The sequence below is a fragment of the Chionomys nivalis genome, chromosome 3, assembly GCF_950005125.1.
Source record: "Chionomys nivalis chromosome 3, mChiNiv1.1, whole genome shotgun sequence".
In the NCBI taxonomy this organism is placed as follows: Eukaryota; Metazoa; Chordata; class Mammalia; order Rodentia; family Cricetidae; genus Chionomys; species Chionomys nivalis.
The window spans coordinates 105,386,986-105,411,712 of NC_080088.1; the positions used below are offsets into that span (position 1 = coordinate 105,386,986).

The 24,727-nt window shown below is 47.4% G+C and overlaps 1 protein-coding gene across 9 annotated transcripts in view; it reads left to right on the forward strand.

Annotated features, from left to right (window-relative positions):
* The window catches only part of Rimbp2 (RIMS binding protein 2), a 194,644-nt gene extending 175,330 nt beyond the window's left edge, over positions 1-19,314 (forward strand). For 5 of the 9 annotated variants that reach the window (XM_057763612.1, XM_057763618.1, XM_057763614.1 and 2 more), the window contains 6 exons: positions 2,993-3,177; positions 3,728-3,896; positions 5,465-5,568; positions 6,945-7,016; positions 15,735-15,869; positions 17,917-19,314. In XM_057763612.1, the coding sequence (XP_057619595.1) occupies positions 2,993-3,177; positions 3,728-3,896; positions 5,465-5,568; positions 6,945-7,016; positions 15,735-15,869; positions 17,917-18,105 (854 nt within the window). In that variant the 3' untranslated portion in view covers positions 18,106-19,314. Of the gene's footprint in view, positions 1-2,992; positions 3,178-3,727; positions 3,897-5,464; positions 5,569-6,944; positions 7,017-15,734; positions 15,870-16,325; positions 17,307-17,916 lie in introns of those variants that run through there. The other 4 variants (XM_057763616.1, XM_057763619.1, XM_057763617.1 and 1 more) reach the window with 2 other exon arrangements.
* Positions 19,315-24,727: the final 5,413 nt, after the last annotated feature.

The window sequence follows — 24,727 nt, forward strand, 5'->3', positions numbered from 1 at the left end:
GCCTCCCAAGTGCTAGGATTAAAGGCATGCGCCACCACCGCCCGGCTTAATATTCTGGTTTCTAACACTAATATTAAGTAAACCATGTTCTGCATGATTTAAAAACAAAGGCTTCTTAGCCCCCTGTCTAATGGCACCGGGTTCCTTAGCTGACTCTCTGTTTCAAAAGACATTTTGTTGTGCCTAATTTTTTCCTCAGTAACTTTTGACCTTTGGGTACTCTTACTTGCCCATCAAATGCAAGGCCTGGGGGCGGGGCATCACCGCTCAGAAAGCCAGTGGTCTCACCCATCCAAGCATAATAGAATCTGTCTTACTAATCACCTTGAATGCTCCCTCATTGTTTCCCATCCTCCTGGTGGTATTGGGGAACACAGCACATCCTATGCTCACAGGAAATGCTGACAATTGAAACTAGACGGACAAAGTCTAGCCCTTTAAAAGACAGAATCTGTCTCTGCCAAGAAAACATTGCTTATTGTAGACAACATCAGACGTTTCGGTGAGACTGATCACACACCAGCTGCAGTGGCCGCTCCTGAGCGCAGGCACTCCTGTGGACCCCGGAGGACTTACTGATGTTGTCCAGGGGAAGCTGACCATAGGCCTCCATCCTTAGGCTCACACTCAGCTCCTGACCACAGAGCCTTGCTAGCCACAGAGGTGCCACATCACTCAACCCAAAGAACTGACAGACACCAAACGCTGGCCAAGGCCCTACCCACAAGTTCCAATCCCAGAACTGTTTCTATAGCTGAAACTTCTCCAAGCAGGTCACATGACAGGGAGCTAAGCTCCTCTTGCATACCCAGCTAGAGCCAACATGGGGCCCCTCAGCTGCTCTGCTTCTACACATCATCCTTTAAGAGTGGCTGTGGGGGTTGTCAGACTGCTGCCTGCCACAACCACAATGAAGACATTAGCAGAACAGGCTGTGTTTCAATCACAAGTTAAAAGGCATTTTGTGCTATTTTATCTTATGTTTTTACAGTTACTGAACATTATTTATAGACCCATACATACACATCATGTTTTTAATTAAGATTTGTCTTTATCTATATTATTAGTGTTTGTCCTCCTGTGTGTCTGTGCTCCATGTACAGGGAGCCAGATACCCTGGAATCGGAGTTACAGGTTGATGGGAACCACTGTGTAGGTGCTGGAAACTGAACCCAGGCTCTCTCCAAAAGTAGCCAGTGCTCTTAACCTCTGAGCCGTCTACCCAGCCCTCCAGGCATGTTGACAATACGTGAGCAAGAAAGGGAGAGATGCCAGGACAAGAAGGCAGCGGTACCAATAGTTTGTTCCCTAAGGTACAGATGGCATCAGAGAAATAAAGACAAGGGAAATAGTATGGTGGGGGGTTTCTCATTTCACTTCATTTTAAATCCGGAAGATTTTAGTTTTTTTTCACTTAGATTTTCTGACATGGGACAGGTAAACATTACACGTATTTGGGGTCTGGAAAATGGTGACTATGGAATGATGGGTGACGATCAAATGTGATGACCACATCAGTGCAGGTGTGCATCTTTGCATCATTATGGGGGCGGGGTGAAAGAAGCCACCTCCTTGGTGTTCTCTGTCCACCTTTGCCATCCCCTGAGTCCCAGGCTAGAGATAGTTGTTTGGCCTGGTTATCTCCCAAGCCTCTTTTCCTCCTGCCAATTTTGGTTCCTGATCCGTTCCCAGGATCGTTACCTGGCCACAGACGCAGCAGGCTCTCAGCTTGTGGGTTGTGAGCCTGGTGGGTGTTGAATGACCCTTTCACAGGATCGCATGTCAGATATCCTGCACACCTACATCAGATTCCTGACAGTAGCAAAATTACAGTTAGGAAGTGGCAATGAAATAATCTTATGGTTAGGGTCACCACAACACGAGGAGCTGTGTTAAAGGGTCGCAGCATTGGGAAGGTTGAGAATCTCTGTTCTATTGTCTCCCTCTCTATGAAATGCATACCTATATACATGTGCGTGCACATGTGCACACAATTGGCCACTGCGTTTCAGCTTCCACATTCTCAGATTTGACCAACTAGACACAGAAAGTATCTGAAGAACACTTTGACCTGCCCCAGACATACACAGACTTTTATTTCTTGTCACAACCCCATAAACTGCGGGACAGTCAAGCATCGACACTGATTTGGAGCCAATGAAAGTGTCCAAGATGGGTGGGGGAGGGGATGGCTAGAGAGGTAGTTCAGTAGTTAAGAACATATACTGCTCTTCTAGTGGGTGTTTGACTTCAGAAACTGCACCAGGAAACTCATGACTGTTTGTAACTTCAGCTCTTGGAGGATCTGACTCTTCCAGCCTCTGCAGCCCCTGCACCCATATGCACATACCTATACATAATTAAAAACAAATCCTTTGTGGGAAGGGCAAAGATTCTAGTTGCCATCTTTTCAAGAGGCAAGATTATGGTGAAGTTCAGTGTCAGCATGAGAGGAGTCTGCAATGGGCACCTCGCAGGTATAGCCAGACAACTGCACACCTCATGATGTCAAGTGACCCTCACACACTCACACACACACACGCATTAGGATCCTAAACAAATCGGAATTAGATACTCAAAAGGCATGGATTCCCTTTGGTGGCGGGTGTAACATCCAGATCTGGGAGAACGGCGCTGTCCGCCATGTTGAACCCTGAGATGTGAGTGGTAAACTTAGAGTTAGCCTTGTGCTCTGCTGAGGACCCAGGAAGCATCTCACGAGGGTCACACCTGCACTCTGAGGGGACCAAACACCTATTCTGGCAGAGCCACTGACCCAAGGCTTTTTTGCTCCAATGGCTTTCCTCTCACTTTGTAGCTTAGTTTGGAGTGAGGTCCTGTTCTGAAGCAATCCCCCAGTCTACCTCTGGGGGATTTCTGGCCCCAGAGTGAGCCCAAACAGATAGAGAGGAGCACCCAGGGCTGCCCTTTCCACAGATGCACCCCTGGCATCACGCCGCCGTCCCTTTGCTCTGTCCCCTGCACTCTCTAGATGAATACACCCGGCGAGACCGCCTTTCTCCAGACTTCTATGATGAGTCAGAAACTGACCCTGGTGCTGAGGAGCTCCCGGCCCGCATCTTCGTGGCACTGTTTGACTATGACCCACTGACCATGTCCCCCAACCCTGATGCCGCTGAGGAGGAGCTTCCCTTCAAAGAAGGACAGATCATCAAGGTAGTGATGGCTGCGGTATCGTGGGACAGGCGGCCGAGACTGGCAGCGGGGGTGGAGTGGTGCTTGTGCAAGCATGGGAGGGCGTGGCCTTTAGACTTAATGGGCTGATGGAGGAGATGACTCGGGGCTGTGAAAGCCTGGAACATAGGCTAGGCATTGCCTCTGCTTCACCTAGGAAGAGGGTCACTGCTTTCACTTGTCTGCCTGATGGGATTGTGCACATTCCTATGCACACAGACCTGCCTGCCTAAGTGTGTTCTGTGTACTTCATGTGCAATCGGAGCCTATGCTTACAGATCCTGAATTTGAAAAGCAGAGGTTTCTATGTCCTACACCCAAACTTCAGGCAGGCACACCAACAAAGGGGAGGGGCGAGAAGGCAAGGAGCCATGGTCACTGGGCCAGTAGGCCTATGACTGATGCAGGTCAAGGGTGGGCTTTGAAATGTGTGTTCTAAGCAGTTTGGACTTGAGGTGCCTCTGCTGTTGGTGGGGCTAACGTATGGCTGAGCCAGTCTATCAAAATGCTCTGCTGTCCCCAACGGCTCCAGGTATATGGAGACAAAGACGCAGATGGCTTCTACCGTGGGGAGACCTGCGCCCGGCTCGGCCTCATTCCCTGTAACATGGTCTCTGAGATCCATGCGGATGATGAGGAGATGATGGACCAGCTGCTGAGACAAGGCTTCCTCCCTCTGAACACACCTGTGGAGAAAATAGGTGCGCACAATCCCTTAGGCTCGGCTGTACTTACATTTAGAGCAGCCCATAGTGGGGTGTATAGGGGGAGCCTCAACCCCCAGAAGCACAGGCCGCACAGTACCTCTGAGTGTCCAATTCTTGGGGGGGGGATTTACTACTCCCTCCCTTCTTGTTGGGTAGAACTCACTCTGCAAGCCAGTACTGCACTCCACCTGCATGCTTTGGGAGCATTTACCACATCCTAGTATTTGTTTTAGTATTTGTGCACGCACACACACACACACACACACACACACGAAAGTGTCTGATGGGTGAAGTGCAGCTAAAAGGCTTCGTTTTCTGTTCTGGGTTTTTTTTTTCTGTTGTAATAAAACATTATGAGCAAAGATGACCTGGGGAGGAAAGGGTTTATTTCACCTTACGGTCCACAGCACAGTGCTGAGGAAAGGCAGAGCGGGATCTGAGACACAGACCAGAACCTGCTGCCTTTACAACCTAGCACCCAGGGGTGTCACCGCCCACAGAGGGCTGTCCCCACCCGTACATTAATCATCAATAAAAACAGATCCCCCCCCAGACTTGCTCACAGGCCAATCTGGTGGAGGCAAATCCTCAGTTGAGGCTCCCCCTCCCCATTGTACAGATACACTAATAAAAGGCTGTAGGGCTCTCTGGAGAAGGAGGGCAGGAAGGCTGACAGTAAAACCCATTGATGCTGTAACGTGGCTCTTCCTCATGGGGTCTGCCTCCCCTTTATTCAGGGGGCTTTGGATCTGTAATTAGCTCAAGTCTGGAAACTCACTGATGGGCTGTGATTCTCTGCTAGTATGATCCAATATAGCCTTTCTTTCATTTGTTCTAGAGTTTCTCTGCTACACAGATCAAACAGTACCTGGGTAGGCGTGTCTGTTTTGTTCTAAGAAACACCATGATTAATGAGCCTGTCCCCAAAGTCAGGCCATTGTGGGCGTTGTTTTGCCGGTGCTGTCCATCATGGTAACTATGCTCACCTTGCCTTTGGTGAGACAATGCTGCCACCTGGCCATGCTACTCTGGGTGACTCAAAGACATCACCCCCAGCATATGTGATGACTCACCAAAACTGTACCAAGTTCCTGCACACCCAGCAGCTAGCTGGTTTCACCAAGAGCTGTGTTCCCTAGCAGTTACTCACAGCTTTAGAAGCTTGGGGTGGGGCCTTGTGAGCCTTGTAAGCTTCCGAGTGTGCTGAGCCATCCAAGTTTCCTTAGCTTTATTAAGAGTCTCCATCTTCCTTGTAGGAGGGAAGGTTTCAGTTCAAGGGGTAGCTGTGGCTTTTTTCCAAAGCAATGGTCAGAGCCTCATGGTGCCTACTAGGCTTTCCCAAGTCGTAGCCACCTGGTGCCTCAGATCACTTGCACTCACTTTGGGAGGAGGTCCCCTACCTCATGGAGCCCCCATGGCATGGTAGTCCCAAGGGGGAATGCCACTGTGAAGGTAAACACTGGAGGCTGAGACCATTTTCCCAAGCCAGGGACGTTAGCAGCTTACACACACCCTTTGGGCACTGAGTGGCCTCTTCACAACTAGATCTTCTGGTTTTGCAGAGAGAAGCAGAAGAGGTGGCCGGGGTCACTCTGTCCCCACACGAAGAATGGTGGCTCTCTACGACTATGACCCAAGGGAAAGCTCCCCCAACGTGGATGTTGAGGTACCAGCCCAGAGGTCTTTCACACTGACCTGGACCTGCTCCTAATGCCTTCCTGGCTAAGCCTCTTGTGGGTGCCACACTTGGTCGATGTGCCTTTAGGTCATGTTCTTCCCTGAGCATTGTAGAGAGGGAGACCGGGTGGCAAGCCGCGTCAGAGATGGCAGTCTCATTCTCTGGCTCACAGACAGCTGCAGAAAACACAGGTCCACGTTTTCAGTTACCTGTGGGCAGCCGAGGTCCAAGGATGCCAGTGGAAACTCCAGAAATCAACGATGAGAGAGCAAATGACCATTCTTAGCCACACCCACAAACTGTCCCGCCGCATTCCACCCAGCTGGGAATCACCCTGATCCAGCGTAGTGCACGAGTCTGCTACTGAGAATGCAGACGTGCTAGCCTTATCTAGGGTATTCTTGCACATTGTGTTCTAAGTTCCTACCCACCTATTAGGGTGTCTAGTTTACAAACTGTGCCATGGAGATGTATGCCGAAAATACACTTATGGTATGTCGCAAGTGTTTGATGTCATGAGGACAGTTAGAGTGGCAAATCCTTGTCCCTGTGGCTCAAGTCTCCCTGCATAACTATACAAGAGCAACCTATGACCCACATTCATGGCAATATGGAGTCCCTTTTAGCAGAGAAACCAACGTCACTGTGGCTGATGATCCCTCATGTGCATATGAAAGATGAGAGGGAGGGCGGGTGTTCTGGGTGCCTGGGACGGCTGGGCACCCCATGGAATAAAAGCAGAACATGATCAGAAATAAGGAAAAAAAAAAGAGTTGCCCACCCCTAAACCAGATTGATCTGAATTCCTGCCCACAGCGTTTTTTTGCTGGCTGGGAAACCTAATCACTTCCCTCTTATTAGAGACAGCCACGCTTGTAGTCATCCCCAGCTAGCTTTCTGTTTCTCCCTTCTTCCGGGCTCTATGACCATAGTCCAAAGGGTCTAAGGACAGATTGACTCCTGAATACGTTCTCTGCTCTCCCCAGACTGGGACCTGACACTTAACAGATGGGTGTTGAACTGATGGTGGGGCTGGGCGATTTTCTTGGTGCTGAGGTTGTTTCCCAATGGTCCTCATTCTCCAGTCTTCCAGGTGTGTGGAGTTACCACGTGACTAGAGTTCCTGTGCATTACCAGGAGGTGGCGATGGCTTTTAATCTACATGTTTCTCTTAGGTTTACTTAGAACAGATGCGCCCCCCACCCCCAGCTTTGAGCAGATAACCTCCCTCCCCGTCCCCTCAGCTTTGCACCCTACATCCTATCTTAGGTGAAAGACAGGTTCCCAAAGAATAGGAAGAATCCAGGGCCTTGTAGAATGCCTGTGTTACAACATTCTCTTAGCTCTGTCTTCTGTCTTTGCAGGCAGAACTTCCGTTTTGCACAGGAGACATTATTACTGTTTTTGGTGAAATCGATGAAGATGGGTTTTATTATGTAAGTTTTTGGAACATCGAGAAATGCTGTTCATTTTATTCCAAGCCCTGGTTTGTTCTCTTAAAGTAGCATATAAGCTGCGACCTGTATATATCACGTTCTGAAGCATTTGCCTGGTTTGCTGCCCCTCTGAGCTGAGTTTTCTTTTGTATATAATACGGAAATCTGGGGGCCAAAGTGACACATGGCTACGAGCCTGGGTTATGGGGGGCTGAGACAGGAGGATTGTAAGTTCAAGGCAAGCCTGAGCTATATAGCTAGATCCTGTCTCAAAAACAGAAAAGGAGAGGAAGGAACAATGAGAGAAAGGAGGAAGGATAGGGAGGGAGGGCAGGCAAGGGGAAAAAGAAGAGGAGGAGGGAGGGTGGAATGAAGAGGGAGAAGGGGAGGGAGGGAGGGAAGGAAGCTAGCACTGTGGTCTCTTGCTATTCTCTACTAATTATAGTATTTTCTGTGTCTACAAACCATAGACAAAGCAAACACAAAATTGCCACCATCCAAACATTTACAAAACAATCTGATTTCCTAAGTTATTTATGGCCTGGGCGGTGGAGTTTCTCTCATGGAGAATAGGATGTAAAAAACAAAACAAACAGGTGGACCAGCTTCCCCCACCTCCCCTCCCACAGCCAAACCCTCAGGTGGACCAGCCCTGGCGTCACCCACAGCCCGACACCAGAGAGTCGCTCTTCCTGCTCACTCCTCTTCTATGGCTGAGTAAAGGAGGCCATACACAGGGTGGGCTTGACTTCCTGCGTCTGTGTCTAGCTGTCCTCTGCATGTCCCCCACCCCTGTGACTACTCTTTGTGGTGGCCACCCCCTCTTGGGAGTCCTGCTTTCTCCATACAGTGGTGGATGCTCCCAGAGATCCCCCCTCCACAGCCTCAGGCACGCAGGGTTTTAGAGGTCCGATCCTCTGAGCTGCCGAGATTTCACAGCAGGTTTTAGTGGGGTAGCCACACTGCCGTGCAGATTTTTGGTGAGCTTTCGACACCCCCATGTGGGTTTTGGTGGGATAGCCACACCTCCTTGCACAGAGTGACAATGTCTTTCTATAGGCCACACAGTCTACTGGTTAGCTTTTCATTTGGAGCAGTGTTGGTCTATGAATTTGTATGAGGTCACAGTGCATTGTCTTCATGAATGGTGTGTAGGAGGCGGCTCACCGCGGTGAGCTACCCTTCCTTCTTCAGTTCTGTGCCTGTTTCTCATGTGCTAACTTGTGGCTATGTTTCGTTTTCTCCTGAGTTAGAACCTTATAAAGATCGTTCCTAAAGTGACCTGTCCTGTGCCAGAAGAGCTGTCTCAGAGCTTAACAGAACTTGCTTCTCTTGCAGAAGACCCAAGTTTGGTTCTAACTCCCCGTGCCTGGTGGCTCACAACTGTTTATAACTCCAGCTCCCTCTTCTACCCCTCCTCCAAATGCACACTCGTTACATACACTCACACAAACACACACATAAATGGACACAAATGGAAGAAAAGCAAATTTTTTTTAAAGAAAGCTGCCCTCTTAAATATCTCATCCCTACCATATATGCTAAATTTAACTGGTATGGAGGATTGCATAGACTGAAGCTCTTGGGTCTGCTCTTTCCATCTCTGTATTTTTATAAAATGGTTATAATATATTCAGGGTTTTATAATATATTCAGTGAGCCTTGGCTCTACAGCAGACCCTCATTCCTCTGTTTAGAGAAAGTCTATGCCATATTTAGGTTAGGCTCAGGGGAAACCGTCATGTCTGACAGGGAATATACTTCCTGTTATCTAACAAGAGAGTCAGAAATTTATTTTTATTCCCTTTTTATGGGTCTTTAAATTATTAAGGATTTATGGATCTTACTGCTATTCTCTACCTTTGAGCCACAATCCCAGGCTTTAGCTTACTTTTTCAGTTTGAAAATGTAAGACACAGGGAGACACCCTGTGTCATCCAGGCTGGCCTCCTGAGTGGCTGGGTCCCAGACCTGCACCTGTAGGCCTGGCTGCACAGAATCTTCTTGGGATGTGTGTGGTCTCCATGAACTACTGTCATGAGTGCACGTCTGTAGTCATCAGCTGATTCTCGAGTGCTCCAGATGATGACTGTTTAGTCTCTGACGTTGACAGCTGTCACCTCCATTTGCTGTCTTACTGTCATAACAATGCTGGGAAACATGTCTGGGGTAGCTGGCCTGTGGCTTGCTGCAGACTTCAGTAGCAGATGTGTCTGCACAGGGTAGGCTTCCTTTTTCATGATTTAGCTTACTAAATTCTTTTTATCATTAACCAAGCCATTGACTGTGGGATATGTACGCACATAGATGAAAATGCGTGTAAGCACGCACACACACATACTGAACGGGCTTGTTTTCCTAATTTTTTTCTTAGCACACTTATTACTATATGGGATGGTTACTAATTTTTGTATTTTAATTTGCATTCTGTCATTCTTCTAGTGATCCTTATCAACTGTAGGCAGTTTCCTGTTGGAGTCCTGGGGTCTCACACATAGGATCATGACCTCTGCAAACAGAGACAGATATTCTGACCTCCTCCACTCCAATATCTCGGCTTCTCTTTTCTCATTGCTCTAAGACTTTCAACGCCATATGGAATGGAGAAATGAACACCCTTGCCTTGTTCCTGGCTTTAGTGAAAATGCTTTCAAGTTTTTCCCACTTAATATAATGCTGGCTGTAGGTTTGTCATGTATAGGTTTTATCATGTTGAGACATTTGTCTTTTATTTTGGGTGTCTTCAAGACTTAACATGTAGGATATTATATATTGTCAAAAGCTTTTTCTCCATCTTTTGAGATAACTATGTGATTTTTCTCCTTGATGATATCTACTTATGTTTGTTGATTTACATATATTGAAGTCTCTGCATCTCTAGAACAAACCCAACTTGGTCACGGTCAATGATCTTTATTAGCCCATTGGTTATGGAATATATATGTGCATATATATGTGTGTGTGCATACATATATACATGCATATATATATACTAAATGGGCTTGTTTTTTCTGATTTCCTTCTTCATACACTCATTAGCATATAAGAAGGGTCTTGGATTTGGTTTGCAGATATTTTGTTGAGAATGTTAGCACTTGTATTCATCAGAGAAACTGGTCTGCAATTTTCTTTTGCATTGCATATTTTTCTACTTTTGGTATCTCAGTCATACTAGCTTTGTTAAAAGACCTTGGTAATGTTCCTTTTCTATTTTATGGAGTAATTTGAGAAATGTTGGTCTTACTCTCCTTTGAAGGTCTGATAAAATTCACCAGGAATCCACGTGGGCCTGGACTTTAATCACTGCTTCAGTCTCGCTGACTCTTATGGATCTAATTAAACATTATCTCATTTTGGTTTACTTTGGTGGGTCACGATGCATCTAGAAATTCATCCATTTCTTTTAGATTTTTCAGTTTATTGGCATATATGTTTTTCAAGGTAATACACAATGATCTTCTGAAGCTTGTCAGTATCTGTTGTGATGGTTCCCTTTTCATCTCCAGGTTGGGTCTTTCCTTGCTTTCTGTTGGTTAGTTTGGCTAAAGGTTTGTCAATCTTGTTTCATTCTTCAAAGAGCCAACTTTCATTGATTCTTTGTATCTTTTTCCATTTTATTAATCGCTACCCTGATCTAATTATTTCTTTCCATTTGCTGATTTGGCATGCTCCTTTTCTGGAGTTTTCAGGTGTCTTGTTAAGATATTTACTCAAAATCTTTAATTTCTTGACGTAGGCATAAATGTAGCTGTAAACTGCCCTGCTAGGACTGCCTTCACTATATCCCAGAGCTGTTGGTATGTTTTCACCTGACTCCAGGGGTGTTTTTATTTCCATTTTGATTCCTCTTTCATCATTCAATTGTGTTGTCTAATCTCCAGGAGTTTGTATATGCTCTAGGGTTTCTCTTATTGTTGACCTGCATGGTCTTAATTCCACAGTGACCAGAGAGGATATACAAGGAATACTTTAGTTTTCCTGTAGTAAGTTTTGCATTGTGTAATATATGATCTCTTTTATACAAAGTTCCATGGTCTTCTAAAAATATGCATTCTACAGTGGTTGGGTGGAATGTTCTATAGATGTCAGTCAAATCCATTTGATCTATGGGGTCATGTAATTCAGATAGTTTTCCTTCAGAATGCCCGATTGCCCACTGTTATTGTGCTGGGGTTACTGTGTGACACTTAACAGCACTTGTTTATGAACTTGGATGCTCCTGTGTTCAGGCATGTGTGAATGGCAATGTCCTCATGAGGGATTGCTCCCCTTAATATAAAGTCCCCTTTACTATCTTATTAGTTTGGTTTCACATCTATTTTGTCAGATGTTAGAACAGCAGCTTTGTTTCCTCGTTCCCATTTGCTTGGACCACCCTTTCTGTCCTAAGGCCTTTTTTGGTGAGGTGCATTTGTTTTTTGAGGCTTCATGTGTTGTTAATGCAATCTACTAGTCCATGTCTTTTGAATGGATTCTAACGGTCTCATTTCTTCAGGATTATTATTGAAAGTTGTCTTTTTATTCTGGCTACTTTGTTGGCTTTGTAGTGCTTGGGTTTTCCTTCCCTTATTGCAGTATGGTTTGCTCTTCTTTTTAGAGTCTTGTGGTGGATTTGGTTTTCTCTGGTCTGAAGGATTCCTTCAAATATCATCTGTAGGGTTGGCTTAATGGTCACAAATTCCTTCAGTCTCTTTACTGGGGAAAGTTTCAACTCTATAGCAGATCCCACTGCTGTGTATGAGTCCAGTTTCCTGAGTTGTCTTTCAGAACTGGAAGTGCATTTTCTACACCATCCTGATTCTAAAGCGTCAGTTACCAGGTCTGCTATTACTCTGGTGGGGCTGCTGCTATTTGTGACTTAGTGTTTCTCTTGAATATCCTCTTTTTGTTCTGTGCACTTAGTATTTTGATTAAAACATGACGAAGGGAGGTTCTCTGGTCTATGTCATCTGGATGGGCCTCTCTCCCTAACTCTGGAGAACTGTTAGTCTTGAATATGTTTTCTGTGCCTGTAGAACCAGATTCTTTCCCTCATGTGCCTATAATCCAAAGGTTTGGTTTCTTTAGAGTGTTATGTCTTAGAAATCCCACTTGGAATAGATGGTGTCAGTATTTTATCACTGCCCTTGCTGGATCATTCTGTTCCTTCCACCTTGTCTTCAGGCTTGGGCATTCAGTTCTCTCCTTGATCTATGATATCATTGAGACTTTCCATGGACTTGGTTTTTCTTTTTTTCATTTCTGGTAAGTCAGACTAGGTTTTCCTCAGCATCTCTTTGTTGAATCCCTTTTCACACTGTTTAATCGTCTTCCTTATTTCCTCTGTTTTGAGTTTTGAACATCCTTACGATCATGATATTGAGTTCTGTGACTGGAATTTCATTTAACTCACTCCCATTAGAAGCCGCTGCTACAGGATTGGTAATTTTTGGAGGGGTTCTGCGTCTTCATTTTTCAGGTTTATGGCACTGTGATGGGATTTATGTATCTTATTTTTGCTGCTTGGTTCTTTAAAATTTGCTATTTTCATTCAGTTGCTATATTTTTAACATACAAGATTGGTACAGTTGTGTAGTTCATAAAATAACACCTCGGTCCAGGAGCTCTGAGCGCTTGGGTAGGCTCTGCATTATCCCCTGGGTAGCATGTTAACTGCGACTATAGCCACCCAGTTTTTAGACTCTCCAGTTAACAGGTGCCCTTGAGACATCAACAACTGTTGGAAGACAACCAAGGACAGTATGGCGTGCACATGGACTCATTTAATGAGATTGGGAGTGGGAGGGCAGTGTTGTGGGAAGGAAAATAAGTTGACTTTGAAAAGAATAAATGAGATGGATAAGGTGGTGAGAGGGAGAAGCTGACATGCTGTTAGGGCTCACAAATCTAGAGTGTCAGATCTGAGAAGTAAAAAGGAGAGAAGAAATGTAGGAAGGGGAGAGTATGAGGTATGGCTGAGCAATATAGTTAAAAATAGTAAACTTGGGGGCTGGAGAGATGGCTCAGAGGTTAAGAGCATTGCCTGCTCTTCCAAAGGTCCTGAGTTCAATTCCCAGCAACCATACGGTGGCTCACAACCATCTGTAATGAGGTCTGGTGCCCTCTTCTGGAATGCAGGCATACACACAGATGGAAGATTGCATACATAATAAATAAATATTTAAAAAATAGTAAACTTGGGTAGGGGGGATGTAAAATAAACACTTTAGATAATGAGCAGTACACAAACAAAAGCAACGCTATGAATCTATGTATGTGAGCTTACAAGTTATAATAGGAAATAACAGACCATTTACAGTTTGACTTGGCTGTCATAGTTGTGCTGAGTTGAAAGGGGGAAGTTCTCAAATCCCTATGGCCCTAGAAGGCTTCTGTTGCCATGTGCAGGAGGGACCAATGGTAGCCATTGATCTCTGCAGCTTCAGTCTTCTGGTTAAGGAATGGGAGGCTCTAAGTCCTTTCTTGGTAGTTATCTTGGACCCCTGGACCCCCTGTAGGTGGTGTGTATTCAGGGGGCAGCTTTCTCCTTGCAGGTTGATTGGCAGGCCCGCTGGTGTAAAGAGGGCTTCCAGCTGAGCCCTGCTTCCCTGCAGGTATCTCCCTGGCTTAACAAGCTCCTCAGCAGACCTTGTCTCTTCCTTCCTGGGAGAGAGCACACTGAGCACTCGCTCTTTTCTTTTGTTGGATTTTGGTGGTAAGACTTCCAGCCTCGCGGCTTACCCAGAAATCCTTGAAAAATTTGTTTACAGCACCGGGTTCAATTCGCCATGCCACGGATGTGTCGGAACGGGGTTTTCCTCTCAAGTCTGAATATGCCGTGGCAAGCATGTGTCCTCTTTTGTTGATCCATTTATCCAGAGGTAGACACATTAGTTGCACTTGGCTTTTGACTGGTGCAGACAATGGAGGCATAAACACTCATACGTGTGGCTCTCTGAGACCTGGATCCATCTCCAGTTTTTGAGGTGCACACTGTGAGGTCACACCGTAGCGTTGTAGTTTCTGGAGGACCCACCACGCTGTGCCGCACAGCAGCTCCACCACTGGACTCCCATCAGTGCTACGGGAGGGTCCATGTCTTCACCAGTATCTGTCTTCTGGTTTGAGGAGCTGCCGGGAAGTTCTTGACCATATTCATCCTGATGGTGTAAGATTCACATATTTTTTACTTTTTATATTGGCAGGGATGGGGTGGGTGGTAGGTGCCGTGTGAAGGTCAGAGACAAGTTGATGGAATTCTCCTTCCACCCAGTGGGTCTAGGGACTGAACCCTGGTTGTCAGGCTGATGGCAGGCACCTTACCTGCTGACCCACCCTGTAGTGTAATCTGTGTTTGCCCTGTGGCCTGTAGTGATCTTCCCAAATCTTTTTCGGCCATTTGTCTATTCATTTGAAGAAATGCCTATTTTAAACGTCTTTTGTTTGGCTGTTTCTTTGCATACTGTGGTTATTAGCCTCTGGCGGAAAGACCATTTATAACTATATATCCCTCCTTTGGGTCCATCATTACACTTCTGGTTGTGCACTGTGAGGCTTGCAAGTTCTGTTTGATGTGGGCTAATTCGTGTCCTAGACCATCAATGAAGAAACGTAACCCCATGTTGTCAGGACCAGCCAGGATTGTTGCTTTGTCTTGGAGCCAGGACTATGCTGTTTTCCTCAGGCAGTCCTCCTGCGACATCAGCCTCCTACATAGCTGGGATTACAGGCGGGAGGCACGGTCCGAGCCAACTTTGAACTTGGTTTGAGTATTTGCAGGCAGGGTGGTGTTAGAAGTCCTGAGGATGGAGCAGTGTGGCTGCTGAGGGAGCTGCATTTGCGGGACTCCACCATAACCCGGTATTTGTGCAGATGTATGAACACAGCTGCAGGAGTTTCTGCCACCCTGAAGCAGAGGTCTGCAGGCGTGAACACTTATCTTTGCCTTGTTGGGTCAAGATTTACAGTAATGACACATTCCTGTATAAGAAGGAAAACCACAGAGTTTTTTGACATGAGCTGGTCTGACCTTCTTTGCTCTTTTGGATCCTTGGCTCCCATATTTGTCAAGGAATAGCAGTAGCTGGGGTCACTGCCATCACAAGCTGCTGTCTTTACACCCTCATCCATTTTGATTTTGATATAGGATCTTGTCAAGTTGCCAAGGCTGGCCTTGAACTCCTTCAGTCTCCCTGGCTGGCTCAGTGGAATGCAGACACAGGCAAATGCTTCACCACTGAGCTGTACTCCAGCCCTAGAGGACATTGGGCTTGAGAATTAAGGAGTGGCTCCAAGTAGAGTTGAATCTTTAGAATCTATACCTCAATCCTAAACAAGAGCTGCACTTGACAGGCCAGAAGAAGACTTGTGGAGAACTGGAGTTCCCACTTCCCAGGATGCTGAGCAGGAGGGTTGTGAGTTCAAGGCTGGCTTGGGCAACTGAGTGAGATCTTATTTCAAAGTAAGCCAGACGAGAGCTGGGGATGTGGCTCAGCTCAGCAGCAGGGCACTTACCTGGCTCTTGTAAGGCCCTGGATTCCTACCTCATGCATGACTGGGCTTCTTGTCATGATTTGGACTCTGTAGGGAATGTTTACCCAACATTCCTTCAAGCCTTGCCACTTCCAGCCAGAATCAACTGGTCACATCTGTCCTCTTAAGTAGGGTGTCCTTGTGGGAGAAATAGGTTCTGGAAAATGAAGTGGCTTCCTTGACCCTTTCTCCACCCTTGGTTTACAGGGAGAGCTGAATGGGCAGAAAGGCCTTGTGCCCTCCAACTTCTTGGAAGAAGTGCCTGACGATGTGGAGGTCCACCTTTCTGATGCTCCATCCCACTACTCCCACGACCCACCCATGCGCTCCAAGGCCAAAAGGGTAAGCCAGCCCCCTTAGCCTGCCTGCCTGCCTCTTCCCCTCTCTGCGGTCTGGCGCAATCTTTGCATTGCTGCTTTCATGACTTGGTTCCCACCAGCATCTGCCCTGATTTTGTTCCCCTCTGTCCTTCTTTGGCCATTGTGCCCGCAAATGCTTAGCTCCAACTTGTATGTTGGTGTCCCACAGAAGGACCCTTTGGTTTCAGTCAGTCAGAGGCCTTCCTTGGCCTCTACAATAGGTGCACAGTTCAGCTGACAGAGAGTGAAGTTTGGGAACCCAAATGCCACTGGCCACCCCCTTAGGGCTTAGATGGCAGGGCTTCTGCAGCGTAGCACGCCTGCCTGAGACTGCATTCTCTTGAGTGTCTCATCTTCACATTTCGCCATCACTGCGAGTTCTTATCTGTTGTATTTTACGTATATGTTTTTATCTCTTCGCTCATCTGCTTGGACATAGAAGAAGAGTGTTCATTTCACACCCTAATCAGGCATGTAGCCTTCACGTAAGTGAGCAACCGAAGACACCTTAGAGAGATACCGACTTAAGCTACCCTAAGCGGACAGCGTGGTAGTCTTAAGACTTCAATGTGGGCTTAAAGAAAGAGAAAGAGAGAGAAAAGAAATATGTCTCAAAAAAACCCATTGGACCTAAAGTATTATAGGCTATCTCACCTGGTCTCAGTTGCCCAGCAACTGAATTCATAGTGAAACGAATCATCTTGAACAATCATTTTTAAATATGTCCATTGAGAATACGGGAAAGGCCAACCTTGGGAACATATTTCTTAAAGCCGTTTGTTTACACAGAGTGCGCCAGCGTGTACTCAAAAGGAAAGCTGCCTGTTGCATTGTTAGCCACCCTTGGGAAAAGCACAACCCGATCCACGTGTTTACTGTGAGCAAGCTTGACTCACATTAACAGCCAAGACAAAACTTTAATCCCAGATCAAGCCCTGAGGGGCAGCCTTGGCTCTGGGCGTGCCAAAGCTGGCCGGAACACCCAGCTGCAGCACCTTGGCCTTAGGAGCAGGTGTTCCCTCTCCTCAAAGCACAATTGTTCAGAGCTCATGGAGGTGAGAGAGGTGCTGGCCTACCAATGCAATACTGTCTCCCGACGTGGCAGCTCCTGAGACTGCACTAACTGGTCCCGTGGTATCTTCAGGTGTGCTTTGGGGTGCGCCCTAGGTGTTATCCATTAGAGTTAGACCTTGATTTTCAATCCAAGCAAGCTTGGGGCCCCCTTGCCTTGCATGGTGTATGCGCCCACTGAGTGGCCAGCTCTCACTTGCCTAGTTCTGCCCTGGGGAGTTTAGAGAACCAGAGGCCTGGCAATTACTGGCCATGCTCAGGTGTGTGCCTAGCTGCAGAATGAAGTTAAATTGGCACTCTATGTCCCTTAATCAAATTCCATCCCTTCAAAACACTGGTTAGCTTTTTTCCCCACCTAATAGTCTTTCAAAGCCCACCATGTGCTGGGGAAAACATACCTCTCTTTGGAAACTGTGAGAAGAAGGGCCTCTGAGCTTCCTTAGATTGCAATTAAGGTTCATTTCAGTTTTTTTTCTTTCAAACAGTGTGCCATTCCCAAACTTTCTGTAGGATTCTAACTGACCCAAGGGCTCACTCCACCATGGCAGGGTCTTATCTACCCACCTAGTTCACGATCCATCCAAATTCCCATTGAGAGCTTTTGCTTTACAATGATTGATGGGTACTCGGCCACCTTGCCTATCCATCTGATTGACAATAACTTCCCCTGCTTTTAGTCTGAATTTTCAGAGTAAATTATGACCTGGCTTTCTTTGCCAAAGCGATGGCCACCCTGTCTCCCAAGACACAGACAGCGAAAGCCCATCGAGGCCAGCCTCTCTCTCAGAGGGGGCTTGGGAGCGGGCGTGTGCTTCTCATGGCATACTTTAAAAATTGAAAGAAGAAACGAACCACCCACCCTTTCCCCTGGCTGGCGGGAGATGGGGCAGTACGCGTTACCGAGTGAATTGTTGTTGGCACTGACACACCCAATAAAACTGTCGCAATGTACCTACTAGGTTCCTCCCGAGGGTTCAGGGACAGCAAGGAGAGCTCCATCCCCCACAGCCCATCTCCATTCGGGGTCACCTACGTCATCTATGGGTTCTGGTAGTCCTGGGAGAGGCAGGGAAATGTCCTCGAAAAAGAAAAAAGGGCTGCTCTCCAGAGGCAAGAAACTGCTGAAAAGGCTGGGTGCGGTGAAGTGACCCGTGAGCCTCCGGACAATTCCAAATCCATGTCACTTGCTTTAATTCCAAACTAGGGCTTTCATGACTCCCAAAACCCAACCTTGACCCCACCCCCACCCCCACAGCAGTAGAGAGATGCACACTTACACTACCATCCACGTAATACCATTGGAGAGATCAGGGAGGGGCTGCATTGTGGTCCCCTCCTTCTCCACTCCCAAGGTTTTATCCCAGGTCTGGGGTGGGAGGTGGGAGGGACACTGGCTGAGCAGCAGGGGAGGGAGGGCTCTCTGCAGCGCCCCCTACCTGCAGTTCCAGCCGGCACACACTTGACATCAGCCCTTACAGGATTACCGACCTCCCCCACTTCTCAAGATGCTTGCCTCATTATGCATTACTGTCATTTCCACTCTGGTCTTGAAATTCCTAGTTTAATTCGCCTTGATGTTCTGCCTTATAACTGCACAGTGGTTTGTACTGTCGAATAAAAACACCGTGTATACTTCGCATGTGTTGTGCATTCCTGGGCTTCATCTTCACTCACACAGTGGCTTCACATCCCAGTGGCTCGGGCCCTACACTTTCAGATGCCTGCCTTGGTCTTTTCAAAGCAAGCCAGCCACACACAGATGTTTACTTATCCCACTACACAAAAGAGCAAAGGAGAGGGAGTGACCGGCAGCATGCACGTCCTCTAGCTAGCCAGGGCACTGATAATCTTTGCGCTCCGTGTCCCATCCTGTGGCTTTAGATTTCTGTTATTTTCATTATTTGTTGAAATGCCTCGCCCCTATACACCGCCAACAGCACACACAGCACAGTCACTACCTGCTTCATTAGCCAGACCAGACGGAGCCCAAATCGCGATCTCTCAGACACAGCCCCACCCACACTCATCTTTATCATTAGCCTTGAACAGCAGACCTCCCGAAAGGCTGGATGTGACGGTCACTACTTTGTAATTCCTGTCCACTGTAAACTGTTTTTACTCTTTCTATACACTTTTCAGACTGCCTTTCTTTTGTAATTTCTGGAAGGTTTATAAATGAATGACAGTTTCCCCCATTGTGTCTTCAGAAACTCTATTGTAAATTGTAATATAACTGTATGTGGTAGATGGATTAAAAGGCCGTTCGTTCCTCCGTGTGTGCAGTGCTGTGTGGATGTGTGCATGTGGACAGTTAGGGTGACATATTTTCTAGAAATAAACTTTGTTATTTTGTACAATGTTGTGCATTCTGCATCTTTATTTTAAATACTCTTCTCCTGGCAGGGAAACAGAATTCCTTTCTGCTCTGTGTCCATAAAGAACTCCATGGGCTTGGATTTGCTGGGACTAACTAAAAACATGACCTTGAAACATGTTCTAGGAGTCATTTACATGGCATTCCTTCCTGGTGGCAATCTTCAGGGAAAACAGACAACAGTAGCTAGTCTACATGTTACTAGAGACACGCATACAGAGACCACAGGAATCTGTTGAACTGGGGATTCAAGCCAAACCTCTTAGCAGCAGCGCTCCCCCCCTCCCGTTCCCCGGCTCCCACCTTCTAGGAACGTCAATAAAGAACCGCTCTACTTCAACACAGTGAAATTACAGCCTGACTTACCACATGGGTCTGTAGAGGTTTCCCTCGTAGGCTCGGTCTGTTGACCTCATTTTTCCTGGGATGAGGTGAGATGGAAGGGCATGGTAGAGAAAGATTGCTCTCCTCAGTGTGGGCAGAAAGCACAGGGAACCAGGGGACAGATCCTTCCCATAAAGCCATGTTCCCACAGACCTACTTTCCTCAGCCAGGCCCTGGCTCCAAAGAGCCTGTTCAGCTATGACCAAACTCATCAATAGATTAACTGATTGATGAAACTGTCACCTCTCCATGCAGCCACTTCTCAAAAGCCCCTCAGATGGCAGCCAAGCCCTGAGCACATGCGACAGTTTTAGGTTCACTCCTCAACAAGAATTGTTCGGAGGAGGAGAAAACCAGGCTGTTTATGGCAAGATGAAAATAACAGTTCAAATTCATCACTTTGAATCTGACCGCACATTATGTAATTACAGCCAGTGCTGTGATGCCATTATTCATGCAGAATCATACTTTACCTACTGCATTTAAACAAAGTTCTCAAAATGGGGGAAACAGCCAAGATCACTAGGATAAGGTTCTCTGTGCTGGCGACTTTTCTCGCTGCTCTCAAGGGTTTCCTCTGGCCACAGCCTGGGGCCATATTCATTGTGCGGCCCTGGTCACACTGCACTACACCCAGTGGGGCTGCACAGACAATGCTGTCCCTCATCCTCAGCCCACGGGATGGTTCTGCCCGGCTCAGGGTGGATCTCTCCTCCCAACACCATCCCCACAAGTGTTTCCATGGAGAGTCTGAATCCCTTCAGGTGCACAAGGAGGAGGAACCATCAAACTTGATCAAACTTACATCCCCCCCCACCAATAAACAAGAGACAAATCAAAGGTGATAATGAGCTACATTTAACTTTGTCTCACAACCTCTTGCTTGAAAGTGAATCCGAGTTTCTCATGGTAAAGGCTCCTCCCTGCCTAGAAGGGAGGGGCTTCCACCACAACCTCACTAGGCTCCTCTGGGGAGATGCCATAGACAGAAATGCCTTTTAAATGACTTTAAGCTTCATCAAAAATGATCAATAATGAGTTCATAAAATACAGACAGCAGGCACAATCCCACACCACTGGCTGAAGGAACACAGACTGTAATATAGCTCCTTCTAGCTCAGAGTCGCTCAGACAAGGACCGAGTCTGCTCCTGCATGGCCAAGCTGCTGACTCGACATGACTGGACCTGACATGTGCGAATGCCCTGTAAATAAATTGTTTCCAGGACTCAAACTTAGGAAAGAAGAGTGATCAGGGATGGATACTTCTCATGACATGGTCATAGTGCTCACTTTCCCAGACACGGTCCTGTCCTGAGGGGCAGCGCCCTTTGGAGGGTCACAATCCATGCCAGCTCAGGGGCATCATCTGTGCCTTTCCTCCTCCCTCTTTCCTGATGGTTCAGCCCATTTACAATAGCTGATGTCTAGTTCCAGCCTGCTCACTCACCAACACACCACAGTCCTGTCCCCCAGGCCACCTGGGAAACATGCAGCTCAGTCAAGGGTGACGCAGCCCTCCCTTGCTCAGAGGCCTCCTCCTGCATCCATAAGGGCTCAGTAGCCAAAATGCTGCAGTTCATTTTTCCACCTTTCAAAGCAGGGCTGCTGCCTAGACACAAAGGGATGACGTTATCTTCCTACCAGGGTTTCTGGGCCCCCTGAATTCCCCACTGCCAAGTTCTTTGTGGAGGTGAAATCCCCTGGGTGTCTACTGTCACCCCTGCCTGTGTTCTGTGTCCCCATGGTTAAGGATGCAAAGCCTTATCTTATATCCTGGGACTTGAGATCCCCTCTTCAGATAGTGTGCTCTGCCTGTAACTTTTCAACCCGAGGATGAACTGAGAGGCCCAGACAAGCAGGCAGCAGCTGCCCTCTGGGGAAGACAGGAGTCCGGTGCCTCTTGCTTGTCTGTGATTCTCTAATGAGCTCTGAATGTACCTGATCCTGGAAGCGGGCCACAATAATTTGTTACTTGTGGTAGGGAGAGGACCAAAAAGGCCAGAGTCCCTGGGTACCCCTCCTTTGTGCTCAGGTCTGGGCCTCGCAGGAAGTCCTCCCACCGATTGCTGAATTTATATCAGATTTGGGTAACAGGTTCTACCTGCCTCAAGGGCCTGGCAGTCTCTGGTGACTCTGTTCCCTTGGTGGCAGTTCCTTCAGCAAAAAGGGACCAACCCTGGCCACAGATGTAGCAGCCACTCTGCCTCTGGTCAGAGCTCTGTGTCTGTTTCTATCAATATCTGTCTTCATCATACCCATAACTTCCAGGTACAGCATGGAGCAAGGGGACAGGATGGGCTGTCTGAAGGAATAACCACAAGGAGCGCTAGGCTAGAGGAGAGGGATTGGACCCCTGGAGACATTTCCCCTCTGTACCCATCCCTGCAGGGCTAGCAGGAAAAGGGTGTGTTGGGGTCCTCTGTATATACCAGGTGAGAAGAATCTACATGTCCCACAGAAGACAGAGCAGACCAAGCCAGGACACGGTGCTGTCTGTGACAAGAGCCTTACAGAGCCTTAGCTTGTGAAAGCTGAGAAAGGGTGGGGGATAGGAAAGAGTAGTGAGATAATTAAGGCCCACTCCCTAGGAGCGAGTCCTTGCCTGGTATTATAGGTTAACTACTCCTTCTTCCCTAAACAGGCATAATTCTTAACTGCATTCTAAATCCTACCCTTATAATCATAGATGTGTAACTCTCACCTCTTATCAAAGTTTTTTTTTTTTAAGCAGACAGAAACTATTATAGAAAGTCGCAACTGATCAAAATGCAGAGAACAAATGACCAAGGGGTACCCAACCCCCAGTTGATACAACACAACCCCTCACCTGAGCTCAGGGAACATCAAGGAAGAGGGAACAGAAAGACTTCAAGAGCCGAAGGAGCAGGACATCTGCCGTGAGACAGTGTCTTCTCTATATGACAGGGAAGCTGTCGCCTAAATGAGACCTGCACACTGACACCTCCAGGTGACATGCTAGTGTGGGTGGGGGAAGCTCACAAGGCACCACCCCTAGATGAAGAGCTACAAGCAATCAAATGGCTGACTGCTCAGAAAGAGAGATCAGTCTTCTCCGGGAACAGTCCAATCCCAATTATCCAGTCCCAAGGGATCAGCCCTAAACATGTGCAGTTATAAAGAACCCTTCCCTACCAGGCATCAAGAGCTAGGTAACAATTCAAACAAGATGCCAATACACCAGGGCATACTGTCTGGCCAGTCACCACATCATGGGAGGCTGGTGTGCAGCTGAGGCAGGATCACGGGTCAGTGCGACTGACCTGTTGAGGGTGAGGATATGCTCACTGGAACAGTGTGAAGCTGCATGCCTGGGGGCTTGTTTCTGTGGGTTGGTTGTGACGTGTCATGAGGAGGTTCCAGCCACCACCCTTCCTGACCCCAGGATACACATTGTTTGAGGGATTGCTACACCTACTGTGGAGATGGCAGATGGTTGGCTGGGGCTGAGACTCCAACGAAGCAATTCTGACGAACCATCACCAGGCTTGGGAGAGCTGCCTCTGAGCGATCCATGCATCTGTAAATGACCCCAGCATACACGCTGGTTCACCGAGGACCCAGATGGAATGGCTTCCTTGGTCCATTAGTAGCCTTTTGAAAATGGACAGGTGTTCTGTGTACTGCCCCAGGACGAGACATGCCACCAATCCCTACTTAAGATCATACAAAAAGTCAAGGATTCGTTTTTTCTGGGCTAGCTTCAGACTCATGGCAATCTTCATAGCCTCAGCTTCTCCAGGGATGCTGCCATTTAAGACATAATTCCTCACATCTGGTTAAAAGAAAAAAGGAAAAAAAAAGAAAAGAAAAAAGAAAAAAAAAACTGACTATAAAAGGAAACAATGGGCCGGCCCGTGGTGGTGCATGACTTTAATCTTGGCAGGCAGAGGTAGGTGGATCTCTGAGTTTGGAGTCAGCCTGGTTGGTCTACAAGAGCTAGTTCCAGGACAGCTAGGGCTGTTAAACAGAGAAACCCTGTCTTGAAAAAAAACAAAACAAAGCAAACAAACAAAAAACCCCAATGGAATCTCAGAAATTGGAATTTGTCTAGGAGTCTCATGATGGAGGACAGAAAAGGATAGGACCCAGGTACCAGCCGGGGGGGGGAGCTTGTGCCCTGGAGAGATATTTCATGAAGTTCTGACACCTGGTCAGATTACCTTGCAGGAAGAATGAAGCCCAGGCAATGGTGGGCTGACCACACCCCCTTAGCTATGCAAACCTCCTGCCCTGATTTGAATATAAACCTTATTTCCAGATGCTGAGAATGGCTTTGGGTCACTGGCTCTCCCTTTCCTTTCCTGGGTGGCCACGCTGAGTAATTCTCCCTTTTGTGGTTTTCACTGTAACGTGCAGTTTCTTTGGCCTCTGGGGGATGGGACTGAGCCTAGTCTGTCAGGGTTGGTAAGATCTACCCTCTAACCCTGACAGCTGCGCTAACAGAAGGGCAGGATCTTCTGCTAACTTGAAGAACCACTCTGGGTGAGGCCCCTGGAGCAGGGCCCTACCGCTGCAAGGCAGGGTGGTCCTGTCTGGGTGACCATGCTACCCTGGGTGTTGGGGTCCTCAGGGAAACTTCCAGGTTGGCTCTCCCACCTACTGAAGGGGCGTTCCTCTTGGGGTGAGGCTGACTACCTTGCACCTTGTATAAGGAGTCCACCCACACCAAAGGCAAAAAGCAAGACAGGCCAGACCCCATATACCAGGCCAGTCAGCAGCTGCCCCATTATCTCTGGACAAACCAGCTGGGCCTATCCATGTCCTGAATTCCTAGTATAACCCAGAGCCCAGGTCCTGTGTCATGGTCTTTGCCAAGGGACAACAGCAGGTAACACTGAGTAGGGGCATCATAGAGGGAAGAGAGACAGGCCTCTTTGAGAGCCACCTGAGTACTCACAGCCGTGGGTATGACATTTCTAGAAATGACGAGAGGTATGTTGTAGCTCTGAAGACCCTGTAGCCTTCCTTCTGTCCTTAGAGAATAGAGAG